This window comes from Pogona vitticeps, chromosome 13, assembly GCF_051106095.1.
Source record: "Pogona vitticeps strain Pit_001003342236 chromosome 13, PviZW2.1, whole genome shotgun sequence".
Taxonomy (NCBI): Eukaryota; Metazoa; Chordata; class Lepidosauria; order Squamata; family Agamidae; genus Pogona; species Pogona vitticeps.
Window position 1 is genome coordinate 13,421,567 of NC_135795.1, and position 20,976 is coordinate 13,442,542.

General features: G+C 43.2%; 1 protein-coding gene across 1 annotated transcript; it reads right to left on the reverse strand.

The window, feature by feature from the left end:
* Positions 1 to 5,857: 5,857 nt before the first annotated feature.
* On the reverse strand, positions 5,858 to 18,680 carry LOC110083992 (uncharacterized). The gene is made up of 9 exons (XM_020802965.3): positions 18,586 to 18,680; positions 16,442 to 16,526; positions 14,955 to 15,128; positions 13,304 to 13,353; positions 11,416 to 11,530; positions 10,856 to 11,001; positions 8,375 to 9,584; positions 7,332 to 7,468; positions 5,858 to 6,502 (listed from the first exon to the last, which is right to left on the reverse strand). The coding sequence occupies exons 1-9, from the start codon at positions 18,648 to 18,650 to the stop codon at positions 6,406 to 6,408; spliced, it is 2,079 nt and encodes a 692-aa protein (XP_020658624.3). The 5' UTR covers positions 18,651 to 18,680; the 3' UTR covers positions 5,858 to 6,405.
* Between the last annotated feature and the right edge of the window lie 2,296 nt (positions 18,681 to 20,976).

Sequence of the window (20,976 nt, forward strand, 5' to 3'; positions counted from 1 at the left end):
AATGTCTCTCACCTTTCTGGAGTTTCCTACTCAGGTAGGACACTGGATGCTGGTCACCATTCTCATCCTCCTGGCAAAGAACTGCTCCTACCCCGCTGTTAGACGCATCGGTGTAGATGATGAACTCCCGGTCGAAGTCTGGAGCACGCAGCACTGGATAGTTGATGAGGGCCTCCTTCAACCTCTGGAACGCCTCCGCACAGTCGCTGGTCCACGGGATGCGGTCATCAGTCTTCTTCCTCGTCAGATCGGTCAGCGGAGCCGCAATCTCGCTAAACCTCGGGATGAACTTTCTGTAGTATCCCACCAACCCAAGAAATGATTTGACTTTTTTCTTGGTGTTGGGTCTAGGCCACTCACGAACGGCTTCTATTTTGGCCTCTAGGGGTTTTATCACTCCTCCCCCTACCATGTGACCCAAGTATTTTATTTCTGGGCTACCCAGCTGACACTTGCTCGCCTTTACCGTTAGCCCCGCTGCGCTTAACCTCTGCAGCACTAACTCCAGGTGGTTCAGGTGATCTTCCCAGGTATTACTGAAGATCCCTATGTCGTCAATGTAGGCCACAGTAAAGTCACTGAGCCCTGCTAAGGTCTGGTCCATCAGCCTTTGGAAAGTGGCTGGTGCATTTCTGAGACCAAAGCTCAGGACTCGAAACTCATAGAGACCAAAAGGGCTGCAAAAGGCGGTCTTTTCTTGATCCCTGGGATCAATTCTTAATTGCCAATATCCCTTTACCAGGTCCAATGATGAGATGAACCAACAACCCCCTATGGTTTCAATCAGGTTGTCTAGCCTGGGCATTGGGTAGGCATCAGGAGTGGTTACGCGGTTTAATTTCCTGTAATCTACACAAAACCTAATGCTCCCATCAGGCTTGTCCACCAGGACTATTGGAGAGGACCAAGGACTAGAAGAGGGGACGATTATGTTCTCCCTAAGCATCTCGTCCAGCTCCTTCCGCACCTTGTCCCTATAGGGTCCCGTCACTTGGTATGGGGATACTGCCTGCGGGGGTGCATCCCCTGTGTGGATCCGATGCATCACTCCCTTCACTATCCCCGGCTTGTTGGAAAACACCTGTTGATATTTAATGAGCAGCATTTTTAGTTCTTGCTGCTGGTCTTGGGTGAGTGCAGGACTGATCTTTACCTCCTCTGGGTTGTATTTTACTTCCCCTCTACCCTCCCAGAAGGGTAATTCAGCTTCCTCACTCTCAGCTGCTTTTATCGCAAATAAAACCCTCTGTTCCCCTCTGTAGTAGGGTTTTAGGGCATTCACATGAACCACCCTCCTTGCTTGGTTCTCCTCCTGCTCTATAAGGTAGTTCAGGTCTGACATCTTGGAAATGACCCTATATGGTCCTGCCCATTTGAGCTGCAGTTTGTTCTCTCTGCAGGGCCTAAGCCAAAGCACTTCCTCCCCTGGGTCAAAGTGCCTCTCTCTAGCTTTGTGGTCATACCATGTTTTCTGTCTGACCTTCTGAGCTTGCAGGTTTTCTGCTGCTAGCTCTAGGTTTCTCTTTAGGTCATTCATCAAGGTGTCTATGTATGTCACAACGTCTTGTGGGTCATCCTGGGTGATCTGCTCCCAATTTTGTTTGATCAAATCAAGGGGCCCTTTCACCCTTCTCCCAAATAAAAGTTCAAACGGACTGAACCCGGTACTGGCTTGTGGCACTGATCGATAAGCAAACAAAAGGGATTGCAGCTTCTGGTCCCAATTGTTTGGATTCTCTGCCAAGTAAGCCCTAATCATGCGCATTAGAGTCCCATTGAACTTCTCAGTTAACCCATTACTTTCAGGGTGATAGGCAGTGGTTTCCTTGTGCTTAATTCCACAGATTTGCCATAAGCGTTTCATGAGCTTCGATGTGAACGATGCGCCCAAATCTGTGATTATTTCTGAGGCAAATCCCATCCTGGACATATACCCCACCAAGGCATCTGCCACTGTGTTAGTTTCAATGTTAGTCAAGGGTATGGCTTCAGGGTACCTCGTGGCATGGTCCACAATGGTGAGAATGAACCTGTTCCCCCTCTTTGTGGCCTTGGGCAAAGGTCCCACAATATCCACCCCTATGCATTTGAACGGAGTGTCAATCACAGGCAAAGGGCACAACTTTGCTTTGGTCCTGTCGCGGCTATTCCCCTGCCTTTGACACACATCACATTGTTTACAGAATTCTTTGATCTGCTTCCCTATTTCAGGCCAGTAAAAATTCTGTGTGATTCTCTGCTGTGTTTTGTTCACCCCTAAGTGCGCAGCAAACATGTCAGAGTGCCCCCTTTGTAAGATCATGGGGCGATGCTTTTCAGGTACCACTAGCTGACTTCTGATCCCATCTCCCCCTTTTGAGATATTCCTCAGGGACTCCCTATATAAAATTCCCTTTCTCTCACAAAATCTCACTGGGGTCTCAGGTGTTAGCTGGGCGTCTGTCACCTGTTCAAAACACTTTTGGAGAGTGGCGTCTGCCTTTTGCTCTTGGCCAAATCGGCTGTCTGTGGTCAAGGTTTCCACCTCAGCTTCTGAACTCCCTTCACCTGCTTCCGTCTCGGGCTCATCATTACCCCCCTGAACTGTCCCCGTGGTAGCTTGTGAGTGTGTAATCACTAGCACCCGTTTCACATGTTCAGCCAGGTCATTTCCCACGAGCACGGCTGCTGGCAGAGTCGATGAAATCGCTAGCCGCCAAACTCCCCTCCAGCCTTGAAAGTTCATAGGTACCTCAGCTACTGGCAGCGAAATCACCTGTCCCTCAATCCCTGCCACCTTTATGCTCTCATTTGGGATTATATACTCCCTAGGAATAATATCTGGATGGCACAGGGTCACCTGGGAACAAGTATCCCTTAGCCCCCGATACTGATGGTCAAGTATTCCTACGTCCACCCCTGCTGTTTCAAACAACTGAGAATCTGTTCTCACAAGTAAGCAGCGCCTGACCTCCACAAGAGGACCATTTTCCTCAGCCTGATCAGCAGATGTAACTGTTCCAGATTGAGTAGCCATGGCAACAGGCTCCCTCAGTGACAAGGAGCTTTGCTCTTTCTGGACACAGAACACAGCTTTTGGCTTGGTTCCACTCGAATCATGAGGCACAGTTCCTTTTAGCTGCTTTAATTTCTCACACTCGGAGATTAGATGGCCCTTTCCCTGACAGAAATAACATTTTCTGCTATATTTTGAGTCTTTCTCATCTTGTTTTGGTTTTCCCTCCAAAATCTGAGGTCTTGGTTTCATGTCTGAGGGCTTCCCTTCACCATGGGCCCCTCCCCCTTGCTGGTTTTTCCCTGGTCCCTGAGAGTACTTGCTGTAGGTTTCTTTAGGTTTCCCCATCGATTTCACCTCACCCAAGGGCTTTCTTATTTGGGAAATAAAATCTGCGATTTCGGCTGCTTCTGCCACAGATTTCGGTTTCCTTTCCCTCACCTGGAACTTCAGTTCCCCATGCAGGACTGAATAGAACTGTTCCAGCGCTATCAAGTCTTTGAGCTGCTGAAAGGTCTCTGTCCCCTCCTGAGATAGCCATTTCTCTAGCAGCCTCACCAATTGGGCCCCCACTTGGGTAAAAGTCTGCTCTGGTTTCTTGGTGAGTGACCTGAATCTCTGCCTCAGCTGTTCCGCGTTTATCCCATGTCTGGCAAACACCAGTTTTTTAAATTCTGCAAAATCTTTCATCAGTTCCTCTGGCATCTCTGCATAGACTTCTGCCAGGCTGCCACTGATTAAAGATCGCATAATGGTCATCTTCTCAGTTTCCCTTACTGAGAAGTCCACAAACACTCTTTCCACAAGGGAAAAGAACACCTCAGGACAATCTCCCTTGTGGTACACAGGGAATTTCTTCAGGTCAGCTTTAGACAATTGGCCTCCCTCAGAATCCCTATTGTTATTATTGTTCTGATTCATCAGTTCCAATTTTCTTAACTCATACGCCATCCTTTCTTTTTCCAGAGCAATTTTCTCTCTCTCTCTCTCCATTTCCATTCTCTCTCTCTCTAATCTTTCTTCTATTTCCCTCATCCTCAGTTCATGCTGTTGGGCTATGAGCATTTTCCTGAGTTCTGGGTTCTGTTCTCCCGTGCTCTCATCCTGCACTGAGCCAACTTCATCCTCAGAACCTTGGTCTACCTGGGGTTCCCTCACTTCACCCATTTCTGCCATTTGGCTTCGAGTCAAGGGCATAATCCCCCCCCAGAACAGGCTGCTTTCAAAAGTCAAGCCTCAAAATAAAGCGACCACTTTTTTTTTCTTTTGCCTCAGAACCAGCCTTCTCTAGTTTGCTGCTGTTCTTCAGCACTAACTTGCAACTGTAGCCAGCCAGAGTCCACCCCCCTCTGCCAGGCCTCTCAGCAGACAAGCTAGATCACTGCTATTTCACACAGTTTTGCCTCAGCTTTTTTCCCGCCAAAAACAGGTTGCCTCAGAGCTCCCTAATCTAGTCCCCAGTTGGCACGTTCTTCCACTAGCGCACCTCCCCGTGAGGTACGCCTAGAAGATTACCTACGCGCCCTCAGATTGTCCCTGACTAGACCCCCCTTGCTCTGGGCACACTTGCCAAGGCTTTGCTGGACCACTGGACAACTGGACCAGTCGTATCCCACACGCTGGACACCAATCAATGTGACAACCCCAGACCTACTGGGATATGCCACAGTTTCACTAAGCTGCCACCAACCATTCCCTGTAAGGAGTCACACAGACCAGGAATGGATTTTTAACAAATAAAGGAATAAGGTTTATTTAAATAACACACAGGGAAAATAAAATGATCAAGTGGATAAGATACAGTAACGTGGCTTAGTCTCAATCATACATACACACAGTTTGGTTCACACAGAACACTTAACTTGAAGCACAGACCCTGAACCTATCAGTTCTGGCTAACCATACAGACACCTGAACCTATCAGGTTGGTACTGACTGACACACAGTAGTACCCTGTCTGACACACAGACTCCCACTCAAGCTTCTTCTCTCAGCTTCTCTCGGCTCTCCTAACTTCTCCACACAAGCTCCACATATATATACAGTACAGCCCCTCCTCCTGATGTCCCGCCTTCCACTCCCCATAGGATGGAACTTTCCCTCCAAACCCATGACAGACAGGTAACATCAGTGCTGTATGTAACACTGCTGTTATGGGGAAGCCTCCATGTTGCTCTGCTCTTCCTATCTAGCTCTAAATTGGTACTGCAGGTGTAGGGTTAACTTTAAAGTGTGAGATGCTATTTTTTCCCTAATGTACTTTAGGATCTTTTTAAAATAAAGCTGTAAAATATTTATTATTTGTAATAAATATACTGCAGGTACTTCATGTGGACCAATTTGCTTTTATTTATCTTTGACTACTTTCTTAGTTGTTCCAATATCACCCAAGGACTAAGCCTTAGCATTAACTTTTTAAAAAGCACTTTGTAATCAGAACTAAAATATGAAGCAGATTTGCACAGACAGAGCAGAATCTAAACAAAGTTAAATATTTTAAGTGATTTTGAAGGGCAGGAAAGAATTAACTTAAAAGGTGCGGCATAGCTTTCTGTTTGGGAGATTTCGAGAGACAGAAATACAGCAGATAGTCAACTGTGCAATTTGCTACTGTAAGATGCGGTGAAAGAAACAACTGGAACCTCTTTAAAAGAGAATTAGGCAGATTGGTAGAGGATAAAGGTATTCATGGTTACTAATCACAATGGGTGATGTCCTGCCTGTAGAGATCTTGGTTGGGCAGCATAAGAACAATCTTGGGAGATCGCCCAAACAGAAGTTCTTTCGAGTCCATCATCCTGCTTTCCATAGTGGCCAGCTAAGTTGTCTACAAGCATGACAATAAAGCAACCAATCTTTAAAGGCATCGTGGCCATAGCATACAGCCATTCTGATTAGTAGCCACTGATACCATCAATCTATCTAATTCCCTTTTAAAGAAATTTCCATTGGTTGTTTCATGAGTATCTTTCTGAAATAGCTTTTAAAAAAAAGCTACATCCCAGAAAATCTCTTGGTATTATGAGTAGAGTTTTGTTTAGGTTAGTTCTTCCCTGTCTTTCATTCTTTATAAGATTATACCCAAGAAAAAAAGCAAAATCAGAAATCTGTATCACAATCTCTGCTATCAATCAGCATAGCACGTGTGCTCTTTATTTTTGTAGTGAGCATAATCTGATAACATTACACATACTTCATTGAAATGTTAAGAGAAAAATCAGGAAAAATGCATTTTAAAATCATACCACTTGTTGATCTGTGAACACAGCAAATACTGGATTAACTTAATGCAAGCTGAGTGCTTACTTAAGAGTTCCCATGCCATTAATCCCCCGAGGAAAATACATGAACCATATGTTTATTGGCCCTATTATTAAATTTTCTATATGTTTCAAGTTTTGCCCTTTGAATTAAAAAGGTTTGGGGAATTGAGAAAAATAAACTATTTGACTAGCACTGATACCCGAATTTTCATAAGCCATGGCTCTTCTCTTCTCCCCAGAAGACCTGTAGAAAATCAAACATCACGTGTCACAACTTAAAGCTTATAAAGGAATTGAGAGCTGCACCTTCTGCCACCAGACACTGAAATAATGTCTTATTTGCAGCTACTACTGTGATAGTGGAAGAATTAAAGCCAATTTTGTATTCTAGTAGGGAAACCAGCGGCGCTCAGATGATAATAGAAGACTCAACTCCCAGCAACCCAGGCCATGGCTAACCATCAGACATGGTGGGAATACAGTCGAACTACATATAAAAGGCCGTAGGTTCCCCTATGTATGTATCTAAGGGTTAGAATGTGGGGAGAGCTGAGGAGATCTTGGTTCATCAAACCCTTTCCTCAACCACAAAGCTTTCCCACTAACATCAAGTCAGATAATTCTGGCTAGGATATACCTCACAGGATTTTTGCAAAGACTAAAAGCGGGAACGGTGTACACAGCCCACAGTTCCTGGAAGGAATGGCAAGCAAAAAAAAAAATGGCACGGGATAAAGATCTGTGAGCAGGAAATGAAAAGTGCTAGAATTATGGGGAGAAAGGTAGTGCAAGCTCTTAATGAGACCCACAAGCCTTATTCTGACACCCAAGGACCTTCCCATGCCATGTCTTTGATGGCACATTTAAAAACAAATAGGGTAGGGAAACCCGCTGTCCTATAAATTGTACCAAAGGTGTGAGAGGGACGATGATCCCTGGTTACAGAAGGAAAAATCCTTTGTTATAGTCCTTTTGGCTGAACTACCCCACAGGTGTTGTGGCTAGCTAGAAATACCAGGAGTGGGGAAAAAATTAAAAATCAAGGCAAGTTATTCATCAGCAGTACTTTTTACCTTTGCCTTTCATTGTCATGACCACCTGCTTTTTGCCATGTGGTTTGATTTTTTGGCATCAGATTTTCTGGCTTTAGACGTTGTTCAGGAGTGGCTTTGATAGGGAAATCAGCATTTTTATCCATAGCATTTCCATTCTAGGGTAAAAAAACGGATAGGCACATGTCTAAATCATTTTCTGCCAGAGAAAACATTAAAGTAGACTTAAGTGGTAGATCACAGCACGCCTAGGAGATCTAGTCAAACAAACTAAAGCAAAGCGTGCTGCTTATATACTGCCCCATAGCGCTTCAAGCACTCTCTGGGTGGTTTACAAGTTAATTATGCAGGCTACACATTGCCCCCCCCCCCCAGCAAGTTGGGTACCTCGGAAGGATAGAAGGCTGAGTCAACCTTGAGCCGGCTACCTGGGAATTGAACCCCAGGTTGTGAACACAGTTTTAGCTGCAGTACAGCGGTTTAACTAAGAGATGATCTTAATTATAAGACCGTGGATAAAACTTTGTTGAATAACTCACGCCCAGCTGTGGACATATTTTATCTAATATGACCCTATGGATCATGGAGTCCAACTCCTCTCAAGGAGGCCTAGTGGGGAATTTCCGCCAGAGGCCTAAGCCACTGAGCTATCCAGCTGTTCAATATGAATGTGCAGTCAAAATTATACCTATTGATTCAGAAGGAAGGCTGATCTCATCATTTTTGCCTGCTCGTCTGCTAAGGAGCAAACAAGCTGCAGGCACAGTTAACCACTAGTGGAAAAGGACAGGTGAATGAGCAAGTGGGGATGAGAAGGTTAATTGGTGCCATCATTATGTACCAGGGACCTTTTTGCAGTGAGCCACCTGCAAAACGGTGTATCCTGGCAGACACCCTGCTGTGGTACTCTTGGCTGTGATTAGAGTTAAATGATCAGAGGTTCAAAGAGTTCACTGCTAAATCATCATGTGCTTTCTCATTCTAAAATATTGCTTTGGCCCAACTGATGCCTCACTCTAGAAGCAGTAAAGAATTCATCAAAGGCATATCTTCAAACTCTTTACCATCTGCTCGTGTAGGCTAATTAATGATGTGGCACTCAAGCTGCTAGAGGCAGTTGACACAGAGAATTCCTCTTCTGACTGTTCACTTCCCAATATTTCTGAAATAGCTGTGGCTGCAACAGGAGATCCTGCTGGAACTTGCTCTTGAGCAGCTTCATGCGCATAGTCGATCAGTGGCTCTGAACATCTGCCATGACCCGAGGTTACTAGTGGAACGGAGCTCTCTTGTGAGTCACAGGGCATTCCCAGATTAATGTCCAAGCAACTGGTGATATCCTCAGCTGTGTTTTGGTCTTCTAAGTCATTAGGCGAGAAGAGTGGGTTTAAAAGACAGTGCCCAGTTTGATTTACCACGTTTCCATCTATGGTCTTGGGACTGTTTGTCAAATTGGAGGGCGAGTCTTGCTCCATTTCCTGGCAGACTTTGTACAGAAAAGATGACCCATGTTTGGCCATGGCCGCACCGTCGCTGCTGTGACGGTCTTCTTCACCAAATGCCGTAACCCTTGTGGGTGTAATCATTGTAGCAGGTGCCTGACTTGCATCTTCGTCTCTTAAATGATGTTCCCAATCGTCAATGCCACTAACAAAACCTTGAAAGCAGATCCGATGGCTTTCAGGAGATGTTTTTGAAACAACATCATGGGTGTTCTGCTCATGTCTTGGAAGCTCTTCTGCTAGCTTGCTTTGCAGATGACCTCCGTCATGCATTTGAGTGCCTTGTCCATTAAGTTCAATGCACCCACTAGAAACTGCTGTTTTTTGTTTAGCGTTGTTTGCTTCTGTCGTTTGGTTATTTCTGAAGGTCCCAATCGGCCTTGCGTCTAGACTTTTGCTAGACCGACTACTCTCACTTGAAACCATTTCGGCAGGTCTGAGAGATGATGACTTCTCCCATTCAATTTTCAAGGACCTATAAGAATTCTCTGCATTTTGCCAAGAAGGTGAGAAACTGTTCTGGCCAATGTTTGGCTGCTTATCTTGAGGTTCAGAAATTGCTAAAGAAGTGCAAGAGGGAGACATTTTGCTTTTAAGGATACCTTTCTTAACTTCTTTGCCTACTTCAATTTGCAAATATGAAGCATTTGTTGAGCTTCTACTAGTTGGTTTAGGGAGAGTTTGAGGGGAAAATTTAGCAGAATTACTGGAAATGTTTGAAATGTCAATTTTTCTCTTTATGTTCTCTGCGTTTTTTCTTTTTTGTTTGGACCTGAAAAATAACAAAAGGTGAAAGCATTTAAAAATATTATCAACTCTAGTGTTCTTTGGAGAAAGATATCTAGAGGAAGCCAATAAGTAAATCAAAACTTGTATTAACGTATTTTTCCGTGTATAAGACTATACTTATGTCTAAAATCTTTAGAGTAAAAATTGAGGGTCTCTTATATATGGAAGTAAGCTGAGGAGAGAACAAACACAAGTGGAGGGGAAAGCAGGGATCAAAGCGATCCTGCAGTGCTTTGATCCCTTCTCCCCTACACTTGCTAAGCCCCACTTAGATTTTTTAATTTGGGTTAGAAAAGTTGGGGGGGTGTCTTATACATGGGGGCATCTTATACACGGAAAAATACGGTAATTTTGCATGACACGGGACATACAAATAGTAGCTGCATCCGAATCACAGAGCAATCCTTTACTCAAATCACACTGAAGATGCTCTTTGGCTACCTCGGTAGATAAGTTACTGTACATAATATATGCTTAGTGAAAATATGAAAACACTAGGTTTTATGAACAAGCTCCAGGCATTTCTGCAAAACACTGCAATCCAGGACCATGGCAATCAACACACCTCAAACCCTTCCACACAACCACAGGCAGGCAATGGCCATCCACCCCATCAGCCAATGAACTCATGACAGTGGAGGGGCCCTTCTTCAAGAACACAACCTGCACGATCCTATGTGTTACATAGGAAGATGCCACATCACTTCCAATGCCATCACCTCCAGAAGCACAGCTAGAAATTTCCCTTTCTAATATAATTCATCCCTCCAGGCAGAGGCCTTGTTCATCACAACCACTGTTATGACGAATACATGCAGTGGCAGAAGGAGAAGACACACAGCACAAGATCCACACAGATCCTTGGGTTTGATCCTTGCTGAGGAAACATACATTCCTCCTGGGGATGTATGTTCAAGGCCATCCAGGGAGGAAAATACTATTTTGATCAGCAATCAAGGGAAAAGGCTAGGGGAGCATATTAAGAGGCGTTACAGACATAACACTGACAGCAATGAGGTGTGGAAGAGTTTGTCATTTTACATTCAGAGGATCCTCTACTCAACTCCGTGGAATGACTGAACAGAAGGTAGGAAGAAGACCCTCCAATTTTGCCAACTAGGAGAAGCACTTTGTACGTCAAGAGCTCCTGCTGAGGTTAACCAACCTTCCCTCTTGCCACAGCAACCTTAACAATGACATTTATGTGTTTCATCAATGCAGAGGTGCTTCCGTGCTGTCACCCAAAGTTCATACCTCCTTGCTTCATCCGTGCAAGAATATGTAGAGCAAAGACATTGCTTGCTGCCATTATTCGAAGTCTGGATGCTTTTTGCCTTGCTTCTCTTTGGTGCTGAGTCATCTACTTCAGTTGCTGCCAGTTCTGGAGAGATTTGAGAAGTCTCGAGAGAAAATCAACAGGAATTCTTAAGACAAAACCACTATTGCAATCGAAATAATGTAAGAACTTTAAAAAAACTTTTAAAATCTATTCCATAGGAAAAGTTATAAACATGAAAAAATATTGTTGCTGTTCTTAGAATACAAAAATTAATGCACAAAGAGCCAAATATTGGATTCTTCCAAACTGATGCTTTAGATGTTTGATTACAATTCCCATCACCACTAACTGCTAATCTTGCTGAACGGGTCTGATAGGACTGGCTGTTAGAACATCTAACATTCCCCAGTCCTGACCTATTTCATTTTATTTTCTCAACAGACTTTTATTTGTAAAACAAATTTAAAAAAGATAGAAATAGTAAGAAAACACAGGTGGTATAAAAATTAGAAAGACATTGTCATCAGATACATACAGCAGCTACTATTAATTTGGAAGCAGACGAAACCAGTCTCTGTAGTTCTTCCAGTGACATAAATGGAACAGCAGGTATCTGTAGGCAGAGAGAGGCACTCTGCATGGTCTTTTGCCTAATGAGAGATGAAGGTTCACTCATGTCATGCAAAATTCTTCATATCTGTCAAGCGTTATTCTCCAGAGGAGGAGGTCACTAACATTGTGCTAACATTGTGTAGCCATCATCTCAACAGCATCAAGACCACTGAAATTAGCTACTATTCAGCCCAAGGAATACCGTAACTCTCATCCAAAGTGGCTCAACCTGTAGCTGTGACTATGAAAATTCCCAAATCTGCCACCAACACCTCACAGATACAGAGCTGGGGATGTAGTGAAGCAGTTTGGTGTCCAAGGGCTTGGCTACATAGCTCAATGGGAGCAGAGTGGAGGGGGCTACATGGGGTTGCTTAAAGGTCATGTAGAGGTTTCGTATGCCATTTGGTGCATCAACATGGCATATGCACCTGAAGAGAGCGTGTTTGGCTCACCTTTCTTAAGAAAACGGGGGGGGGGATTCCTCTCCTTGACTTCTCTCTCCTCCATCTGGGAGAAAGCTTTCATGTGTTTTTATTCCCCCCCCCCCACCAAAAGATATAGAGCATCAGTACTGTTCTAACAGGCTTCCAAAAACAAAACCTTTTGCTTCCTCCCTCTGCCACTCCACAAAGGAGCTGAAGAAGTGTTTAATTTCCCAATATTGTGAAGTGGCTAAGCTGACTTCTTAAGCTACTTAATTATATTGGGAAATTTCAAATGTAAAGAAAATTTGAAGCTGTAAACTACACTTTTTTGTTGTTGTTTTTTTTAAATTTTATCTGGTATTTTAAATTGCTTCAGCAATGTATCACATTTTGGCACACAGTGCATCAAATGTATTTAGAAACACATTTTCCAAGCCAGATGTATTCAATGGGGGAGGGATCAAAATTAAACCTTTAGCAAGAATCCCAGCAATCACACACAATGGAAACAAACCAAAACAGAGTGAACTTACCCACACCTAAAAAAGAGTAGCCCCTGACGGGGACCCAAAGAAGTGTGGGTAGGAACACTGTGGGGAGCAAGCTGATTTGCACTGGAGCATATGTCATCTCATTGCCAGCAAAAAGAGCAAACCAGCCCAACCTCACCTCAGGCCAAACAACGGGACAAATGCCTGTGTAATCACCCTATTAGTGTAATATAAAAAGCAACAATAATTATGTTGATCTGTAAGGGGGGGGGGAATTCTCTCCTAAATCCATGAGTGGGCAAATCATTTTTACAAGAACAATTAAACGGCTACAAAAAGCGAGCAAGTTTACAAGTTCTCCAGAACTCATCTAATCTGATGAAAACCCAAAACCTTGCTCACTGTTCTGTGACATTCTGGTAAGCCTTAATCATGGTGAGCCTAAGACATTTTTCTGCCTCAGATAAAAGACACAACGGCATAACTGCGTATGTGCAGAAGCCAGATGGACTGGCAGTTCAATCTTCTTTAATCTCTGGTGATGGGTGAGTCTTCCACTACACCCCAGACAAATACCTTATCTAGTTTAGGGGCCAAGGACAAATTGTACAGCAGAAGGGAGCAGCTTTGACATCCAGAAGTAATAGCCGGAAAACTGCCCGCACTGCCTCCCACTATCAGCTGCCTGGCAATACCTCATTCTGCCTGATAGCAGGTATTGTCCATCTATGGAACTCTGTGCAATACATTTTAATATAATGGAACGGCTGTCCTTTCAATATGGAATTGATCTAGTATCACTCAAGGACATGCATTCGTTTCCTAGCACACGAACAAAAAGGAGAGCAGGCAGACTTCCATTGGCATGAATTGGCCCAGTAATGTATCTTACCTCTTCATACCTTTCACTTTGCGCTCATGCTTTCTGTCAGGTACATAATCCTACAAAGAAAAAACCCATGTCACTGATTTGTCTACTGAAAACAAAACCACAAGTTCCCTGTACAACAGGCAAACTATTTGTCCAAGGGGCTCAAAGTGAACACATGGACATTAGCTTCTGGAGCATACAAAGATATTTTTCTGCCTGATGTGCATTAATAAATGGTACAATGGACCCTCGACTTACGGAATTAATCCGTGTTGGAACAGTGGCTGCAGATCGAAAATCTGTAGGTCGAGGCTCCATTGACTTACAATGCACTGAAAACCAATTAAGCCGTAACCGGCCATTTTTGTTCCATTTTGGTTTTTTTTTCCCAGTCTGTAGGTAGATTCTCCGGCTGCAAGTCAAACCTAAATTTTGCAGCCAGAGAAGTCTGTAACTCGAAAAGTCTGTAAGTGGAGCCGTCTGTAAGTTGAGGGTCCACTGTATTCCCACTCTTACCCAAGACAAGGTGCATGATCCCTAAGCCAATTAGTACATAAGACACAAGCAGCTCACAAACATCTCTTCTCATCCCTGGCTGTAAAAAATACAGTAACAGTGAAGTAAATAATTAACAACTTTCATGGAACTCTAGATCTGCTACCTGAGGCAGTCACCTCGTTCTTTCAAATAACAAGGCACCTGCTCTACAGGAGTAGACAGCATGTTCCTATTGCAATGCACTCTTGGTAGCTGTTTTCTCTCCCAATAACAAAAAAGCAGGATTGATTAATTGTACAGTACTTGTATTCTAGCACGGTGTGGTATAAAAACCTACATAGTTCTGATGCTAATCCTGGCCATCAGGCTTCATTGTCCATGACTGGACAATGGAGTTGGAAAGTTAAGTGTTGCAACAGAGTTCCCGTAGAGCAGAGTCCTGTGTGAACCGGAGCCCTGGAAAATCGGGTTTCTAACCACATACAGAATCCACATGAGTACAAAAGACTCCCACCTTCTTCCTACTATAGAAATAACCTCTTCAGGAGGGCAATAAAGGTGGGAGAAGCTAGTCTGTTTTTCTTTTCCCCCCTTGTGTATTGAGTTTACAGAGAAGCAGAATGCTTGACTAGTCTGCAAGTAATTTACTAGCATAAATCCCACAACGTATATATCAGGATATCCCATCTGGTCACGTGCTTTGGGCCAAATGGAAAAGGATTGTTAAGTTTGTACATCAAGCTGAGCCACATTATGCTAGTCACAACTTGCTTTAACTACAGATCGTCCCACAATAGAAATAATCTCACAGAAGACCGAACAATCCGGAGTTTGTCTTTGACATTTCAGGTCTGTTTTTCTTCCACTCTTTTATCTATTCTTGTTTTCAAGATGGGAGCTTAGAAATTAAGCCATGATTCAAAATTTGGAGGCAACAAGAGGCCACAGTGTGTAAGCCACCAGCAAACCATGACTTCTAATTGTGATTTGCAGTTAGCTAATATGGGGTCACGAAGAGTTGGACACAACTAAACAACAACAACAATAAACTGTTTGAAAGGATAAGTTCAGACACAATAGCAAAACAGAACTAATCAAATATTGCAAACTCAGCTGATCTAAGGTTTTATATACAAAGTAACAAAGATGTTTATAATGGTAATTTAAGCATTACTTGTGCCATCTTTTTAATAGACTTTTCCAGATTCTTTTGCTTTTCTGGGCTTTTCTGAACTTTTCTAGCACAGTCTTCAGCATTGCCCACATAAGCACGAAGATATGCTTCTAATTTAATTTTGGCAAAATCATGCTCCTTCTTATCCCTCTGGTTTGTCAGACATGCTGGCTGCTGCAATAAGCAAACAAACAAACAACAAGAACCTTTATTCAGAGTCAGAGATGGGAAGCCCAAGAAAATCTTATTTGGTGTGAACAAGGTTTACAACTACAGCCCACAACATTTATGCACTTTTGGGGTTTTGTCCATTGTCAACATATAATATTTATGTAAGCCCCTTCCCAACTAGCATTTAGCAATCTGTCAAAATGCTGCTTATCAGAGAAGCTTTTCAATATCTCCTTCTCTCATAATACATTTCTGTAACATTTAATTGGTTTTCTCTCTGTTGTTGCTGCTGGGGGAATTGTAATTTCTGGGTATTTTCTCTCTTTGTTAAGAGGTTTGGGTGGTGGTGGGGTTGGTGTTCTTATGTTTTATGTATATAGACACCCTGAGCAGTGGCAATGACACTAGATGGGCGGGATAAAAGTGGAATGAATGGATGGATGAATAAATAAATAAATAAAATTTAGTTTCTATTTATTACCGTGTTTCCCCGAAAATAAGACGTAACCTGAAAATAAGCCCTAGTACAATTTTTCAGGATGCTCGTAATGTAAGCCCTATCCCAAAAATAAGCCCTAGTCATGTGAAACCCCGCCCTCCACCCTTGTGCAGCAACCAGAAGAAGATGACATGACTGTATTTGAATAAATACATATTGTTGTACATGAAAAGAATTAAACATCCCCGAAAATAAGCCCTAATGCTTTTTTTTGGAGCAAAAATTAATATAAGACCCTGTCTTATTTTCGGGGAAACACAGAAGTTACATTTATATTCCACCCATTAGTGGCAAGCCCACCTCTTCCTCCCAATTACTGGGGAACAACAGCAGTAGGATGGTATTGTCCTCGTGTCCTGCTTGTGTACCTTTCAGAGGGATTTAGCTGGCCACCGTGGGAAACAGAATGCTTGATTAGACAGTTCAGTGAGTCCACTTTTTTGTAAATATTGTAAATATACCTTCCGAGAATTAGAGAAGCCTAAAACCTAGGAGGATCTCCAAAGGCCAATCTCCGATCAAAGATGGAAATTATAGAATCATGGAACCGTCGTAGGGTTGGAAGGGACCTTGGAGGTCTTCTAGTCCAACCCCCTGCCCAAGGCAGGAGACCTCATCCCATCCCAGACAGATAGATGGCTGTCCAGTCTTTTCTTAAAAATCCATAGCCCTGATACTTCTGTGCAAGGCTAACATGGACATTCGCTAAACTACCACTGGACCAATAGAGAAGCTTAGCTATAAACAGGACATAACAGCACTACAATGTGTGACAGATGATATTGTGAAAGTCACACAAATGCTAGCAAGTGCTTACCAAGTGCAATCTTTCAGCCTCATCATGGATGACTCCAGAAGAATCAAAGGAATCTTCTCTTCTTTGCACATCAATGTAATATTTTCTGTGGGGTGATTAAAATACATTTTGTGATTAATCATCACTACTACTATTAGTACATTTAGAAGAAAATGTCATCTTGTTTTCTGTGCAATCCATAGCCTGTTGAAACATCCACACATGCAGCTGTGATCAAGCAAGTGACTTACAACATCTGGCAAGGTGCCTAGCTTGTGACCCGTTGTGTTACAGGCACAAAATATGCACCATTTAGGTTTGTTCTAGTTGTTTTTAAAACTTCATCTCCCAGAATTCTCCAAGAATTCTCCGGGCAGAATTTTCCAACCTGCAGACCCCCACTTACGCCGCACTGCTGGATAGCTCAGTGGTTTAGGTCTCTGGCTGCAGAGGCTGGGGGTTCAATTCCCCACTGTGCCTCCATGACAGGGTCTGGACGTGATGATTTCCAGGGTCTCTTCCAGCTCTGTAGTTCGACGACGATGATGATTTCCCTTACCTGGACCTGCACTATGCTCAGAGGCTGGACGACCTTCTGAGACCTTGACTTCCTGCTGTTAAGGTACAACAAACGAAGCTGCTGTGGAGCTTCCTGTGTGTGGTAATTCTTTGGGAGACACCCTCTATAAAGCCTAAAGGACAGCAAGTCTACCACTCCCAAGAAGAACCATGTGTAACGTTTACCATGTGGCCCCTGCTTGTTTCACCAAAAAAGGGCTCATGCTACATATCCCACCAGCTGACACCAATTGCGATGCCCCTCATGAGTCCACAGGTTGTTTCACTAGCCTGACGCCCATGACATTTTCTCCTCTTTCTGCTGCCACCAGTTGACTTCTGTCAACACCCTTTAATTAGAAAGATTGAGGTCCAAACTGCGCATAAAGTTGAACAACACTGGCTTATTGATTACAGTTCGCTTAAACAGGTTCCACAGACTTTATTCATTAGTTTAGTAATAACTTGTTTCACTCTCAACTCTCTTAGCTCTCTCTAAGTTCCACACTCTTAACCGCCTCCCTTAACTCCTAACTCTGCCACACTCTCTAACTACCACCGACTCACTTCTACATCAGACTCTCATCTCTGACTATTGGACTGAACTAAAACTCAGCTCCTCTTCTCTCTGGCTCACCCCTCCCTTCTGGTTTCTCTGGCTCTGCCTCCCGACAGCTCCCATTGGTACAGGCAAATAACCTCCTAAATGAGCCAGATCAGGGTGATCACCACACCGTGGCAACTTCCTTTTTGCACCTTAACTACAGGAAATCAAAGTCTCAAAAGGCCACCCAGCCCCAGAGGTGGGTTCTGGTCCAGATAAGGGAAACACAGGTGTCGATCTCTGGCTGGAATGCCCACAAGTCTGCCTGGGGGATTCTTGCAGAATTCTGGGAGTTGGCATCTGAAAGAAAAGAAAGAAAGAAAGAACACATCCCTGAAAGGCACCTTGCTAAATGCTGAGCACTACTTTTGCAAGATTAGGATAACGTTCACAATAAATCCTTTGTAGTGCTAGAGATTGGTCTGGTAATCCTTGCATACAAATTGATTCACCGTACATGGTTTCTAAGACCAGTATCTCTATATGCAAGACACCAAGTATTTGTAAAGAGTAGAAAAGTTTTGAAAAATGATTATTAACCAAGATACTTGTGCACACTTGCTGAAAAACAATTCCCACTGAACTGAATGTTTACTTCTAAGTTCATAAATACAAGTTGTGCTAATGTGTTTTTTTTGAAATAAAGGAAATTGTCTGCTGACCCGCCCTATCAATCATGTGTAAATTTACTATTTCATAATTTCATCATTTTATTGCAAATCCACCGTTCAAGTTGCAATCCACAAGCTTTTTGTCATTATCCTTATCCTAGTTTCCTGGGAGTAAGACGGCAGAACTTAGTGGGCCCAGCTCTTGCCTTTGCACCAAGCAAATGCTTTCAAACCAGCTAATAATAATAAAATACAGATTTAAAACAAGAGAGAAATTTTTAAATATCATACAAATAAATTAAAAGGGCAACTAAAAACCAAATTCAGAAGAGATTTTTTTTAAAAAAAGACTACAATCCCCAGAGACTACCCTCCACATAGGTTTGTCTTACAGTCTATGGGCCACCGAGCGAGTAAGTGCGCGTTCTGACACCGAGCCCACCAAAACTCCCGCCATGACGTCGTCGGCTCCTGAGCCAGCTGCGCCAAAGCGTCGCCGGGTCTCCATGGCAACCGGCCGGGGAGGCTTCTCCCGAGGGATTGACGGAATTTTCCTCCAATAGGAGAAAAGGTACGGGAGGGGGAGGCGGCCAATGCAGATTACGGGAAGATAGAGGCGGAGAATTCCATCTAATTTTTAATGACGAGTTTTGGTAGCTCACTATTTAAATAAATCCTGTTGATCAAATGGATCTAGTTGGGAATAAGAGCTGGATTTAGGCCAGAGTAATTTTGAGAACGGGAGGATGCATAAAGAGGGAGCAATGGCAACCTCGCCAACCTCTGACCGTTTGTACTTCTGAGGGTGCGGGTCGGTCACTCTCTGCCTTTGATGAAAAGGGTACTAGACATTTTCATTGCAAATAGCAATATGTTGTCGAGTCGCCTCCGCAGAGCGATCTCCAGAATGTCCTGACCTCCACGCCCTTGCTCAGCTCTTCCAAACTCCAAGCTGTGGCTCCCTTTATGGAGCTAATCCGTCTCGTATTTGGTCATCCTCTTCTTCTGTTGTCTTCAACTTTGCCTAGCAGTTTTCCAGTCATCTCATACATAGTACTGTATACCCAAAGTACAACCTCGGTTTCATCGTTTTTGCTTAGTTCAGAGTTGATTCGATGTGGGATCCACTTCCTCATGTGGCCCAGGGTATCTATAAAGTCTTTATTTATTTATTTATTTATTTATTTATTTATTTATTTATTTATTTATTTATTTATTTATTTATTTATTTATTTATTTATTTATTTATTTATTTATTTATTTTGTTTGTTTGTTTGTTTGTTTATTTTGTTTGTTTGTTTGTTTGTTTGTTTGTTCCCTGTCAGCATTTTTCATTGTCAACATTTCATATCCAAAAGGACTCACAGACTGAAAAACACAAGAAATCATGGCTACTTCAGAGCATGCCACTGCATGCTTGGGGTCCATGCAAAAACATGGACCCCCCCCCAAGCATGGATCCTTATAGACCCCCATAGGTTTTGATGTAAGGTTTTCCCCAAACTACTGTCCAATCCTAGGCCCCATCTGCATCCACAGACTACAATACAGAAATTATGGGTCCAATGCATGGCTTTGGAGTTGGAGAAAACCATGGATCCTCATGGATCCACACGATTTTTACGTGAGATTTGCCCCAAATCAGATCCTGCCCATTCGCACTGACCCTGGGTACGTATTGCCATGCAGGACACCGTCATGTGCTTTATGGCGATTGTGTTTCTGTTGCACATCTCAGGCTGACCTAAAGAGTCTCACAAAGAACAAGATGGAGTTCACTCCATCCCACATCCAAAGGCTGGCTGGACAGACAGTCACACCTTTCTTCAAGACTAGACCCACTACGTGGGTCAGACCTGATCAAGGCTGTTCAATGTTGGCCACAGAAATGAGGAGGCTTCTTTTAGTGAACAAATCACAGGCCCTCCAATAATACATGGTATGCAATGTGGGATAGATCCAGATCTGGGACACAGAAGGTGTGTGTGCACGACCCACACTGCTTCTTTTCTGAGGCGAAGGCAGTAAGGTTGCCACTATTGCTGCAGCTCGCATATTATTATTATTTTTCCTGTCCAGTTTGGTATATCAATCCATTGCTCAAAATACATTACAGCCAGGATTTTTTAAAAAATCTCCATAATAACAATATACGTATTGAGCTGTGGGTGGTCGTTGTTCGCCGTGTGAAAGAAAAACGTTTCAGTCACCCCTTCCTAACTTCCTGCGTGTTTGTACGTGTAGGTGGAGCCTGCCACCCTTATTGCCGAGAGTGTGCCTTTTTTTGTACTGTATTTGTGGCCCTGTAAATTGATAGTTGGCTGAATTTATGCCTAGGTTTTTAGATAGATGATACATATCTGGATTGACTTGGGTGTTCCAGTGGATATACAGTAACATATGGTGGTCCCGTGTCCGTTGTGCACAATGTGTTTCTGTGGGATCAACCAGTGCAACGAAGGACACTTCTCAAAACAGAAAACCCCAGACTTATATCGATACATCGATAAAGTGAATAATTAAAAAATTTAAGGGCATAAATGGACCATTGAGGATAAAGAGAAAATAAGCCAGCAACATTTTAAAGATAGCCATATTGATTCAAATAGGAAGAAATAGCAGTTGCTAAAGATTCTTGGGATGTTCATACCAGTATATATATCACATGACCACAACCTAATACAACAGAGGTATGGAAAGTATCAGAAGAACTACAGAACATTTCCCTCGTGTGACTAGGAGTGTGTCCGACTCTTCGTGGCCCCATGGACCAGAGCACGCCA

Excerpts from the sequence above, each read along its gene's own strand:
- LOC110083992 (XM_020802965.3), bottom strand. The coding sequence starts at position 18,650 with ATGGCGGGAGTTTTGGTGGGCTCGGTGTCAGAACGCGCACTTACTCGC. Across the intron at positions 11,531-13,303 it reads AAAGTGAAAGGTATGAAGAG|GCAAAAGACCATGCAGAGTG; the intron begins GTAAGATACATT and ends ATCTCTCATTAG. Across the intron at positions 9,585-10,855 it reads TGCACGGATGAAGCAAGGAG|GTCCAAACAAAAAAGAAAAA; the intron begins GTATGAACTTTG and ends GTTATTTTTCAG.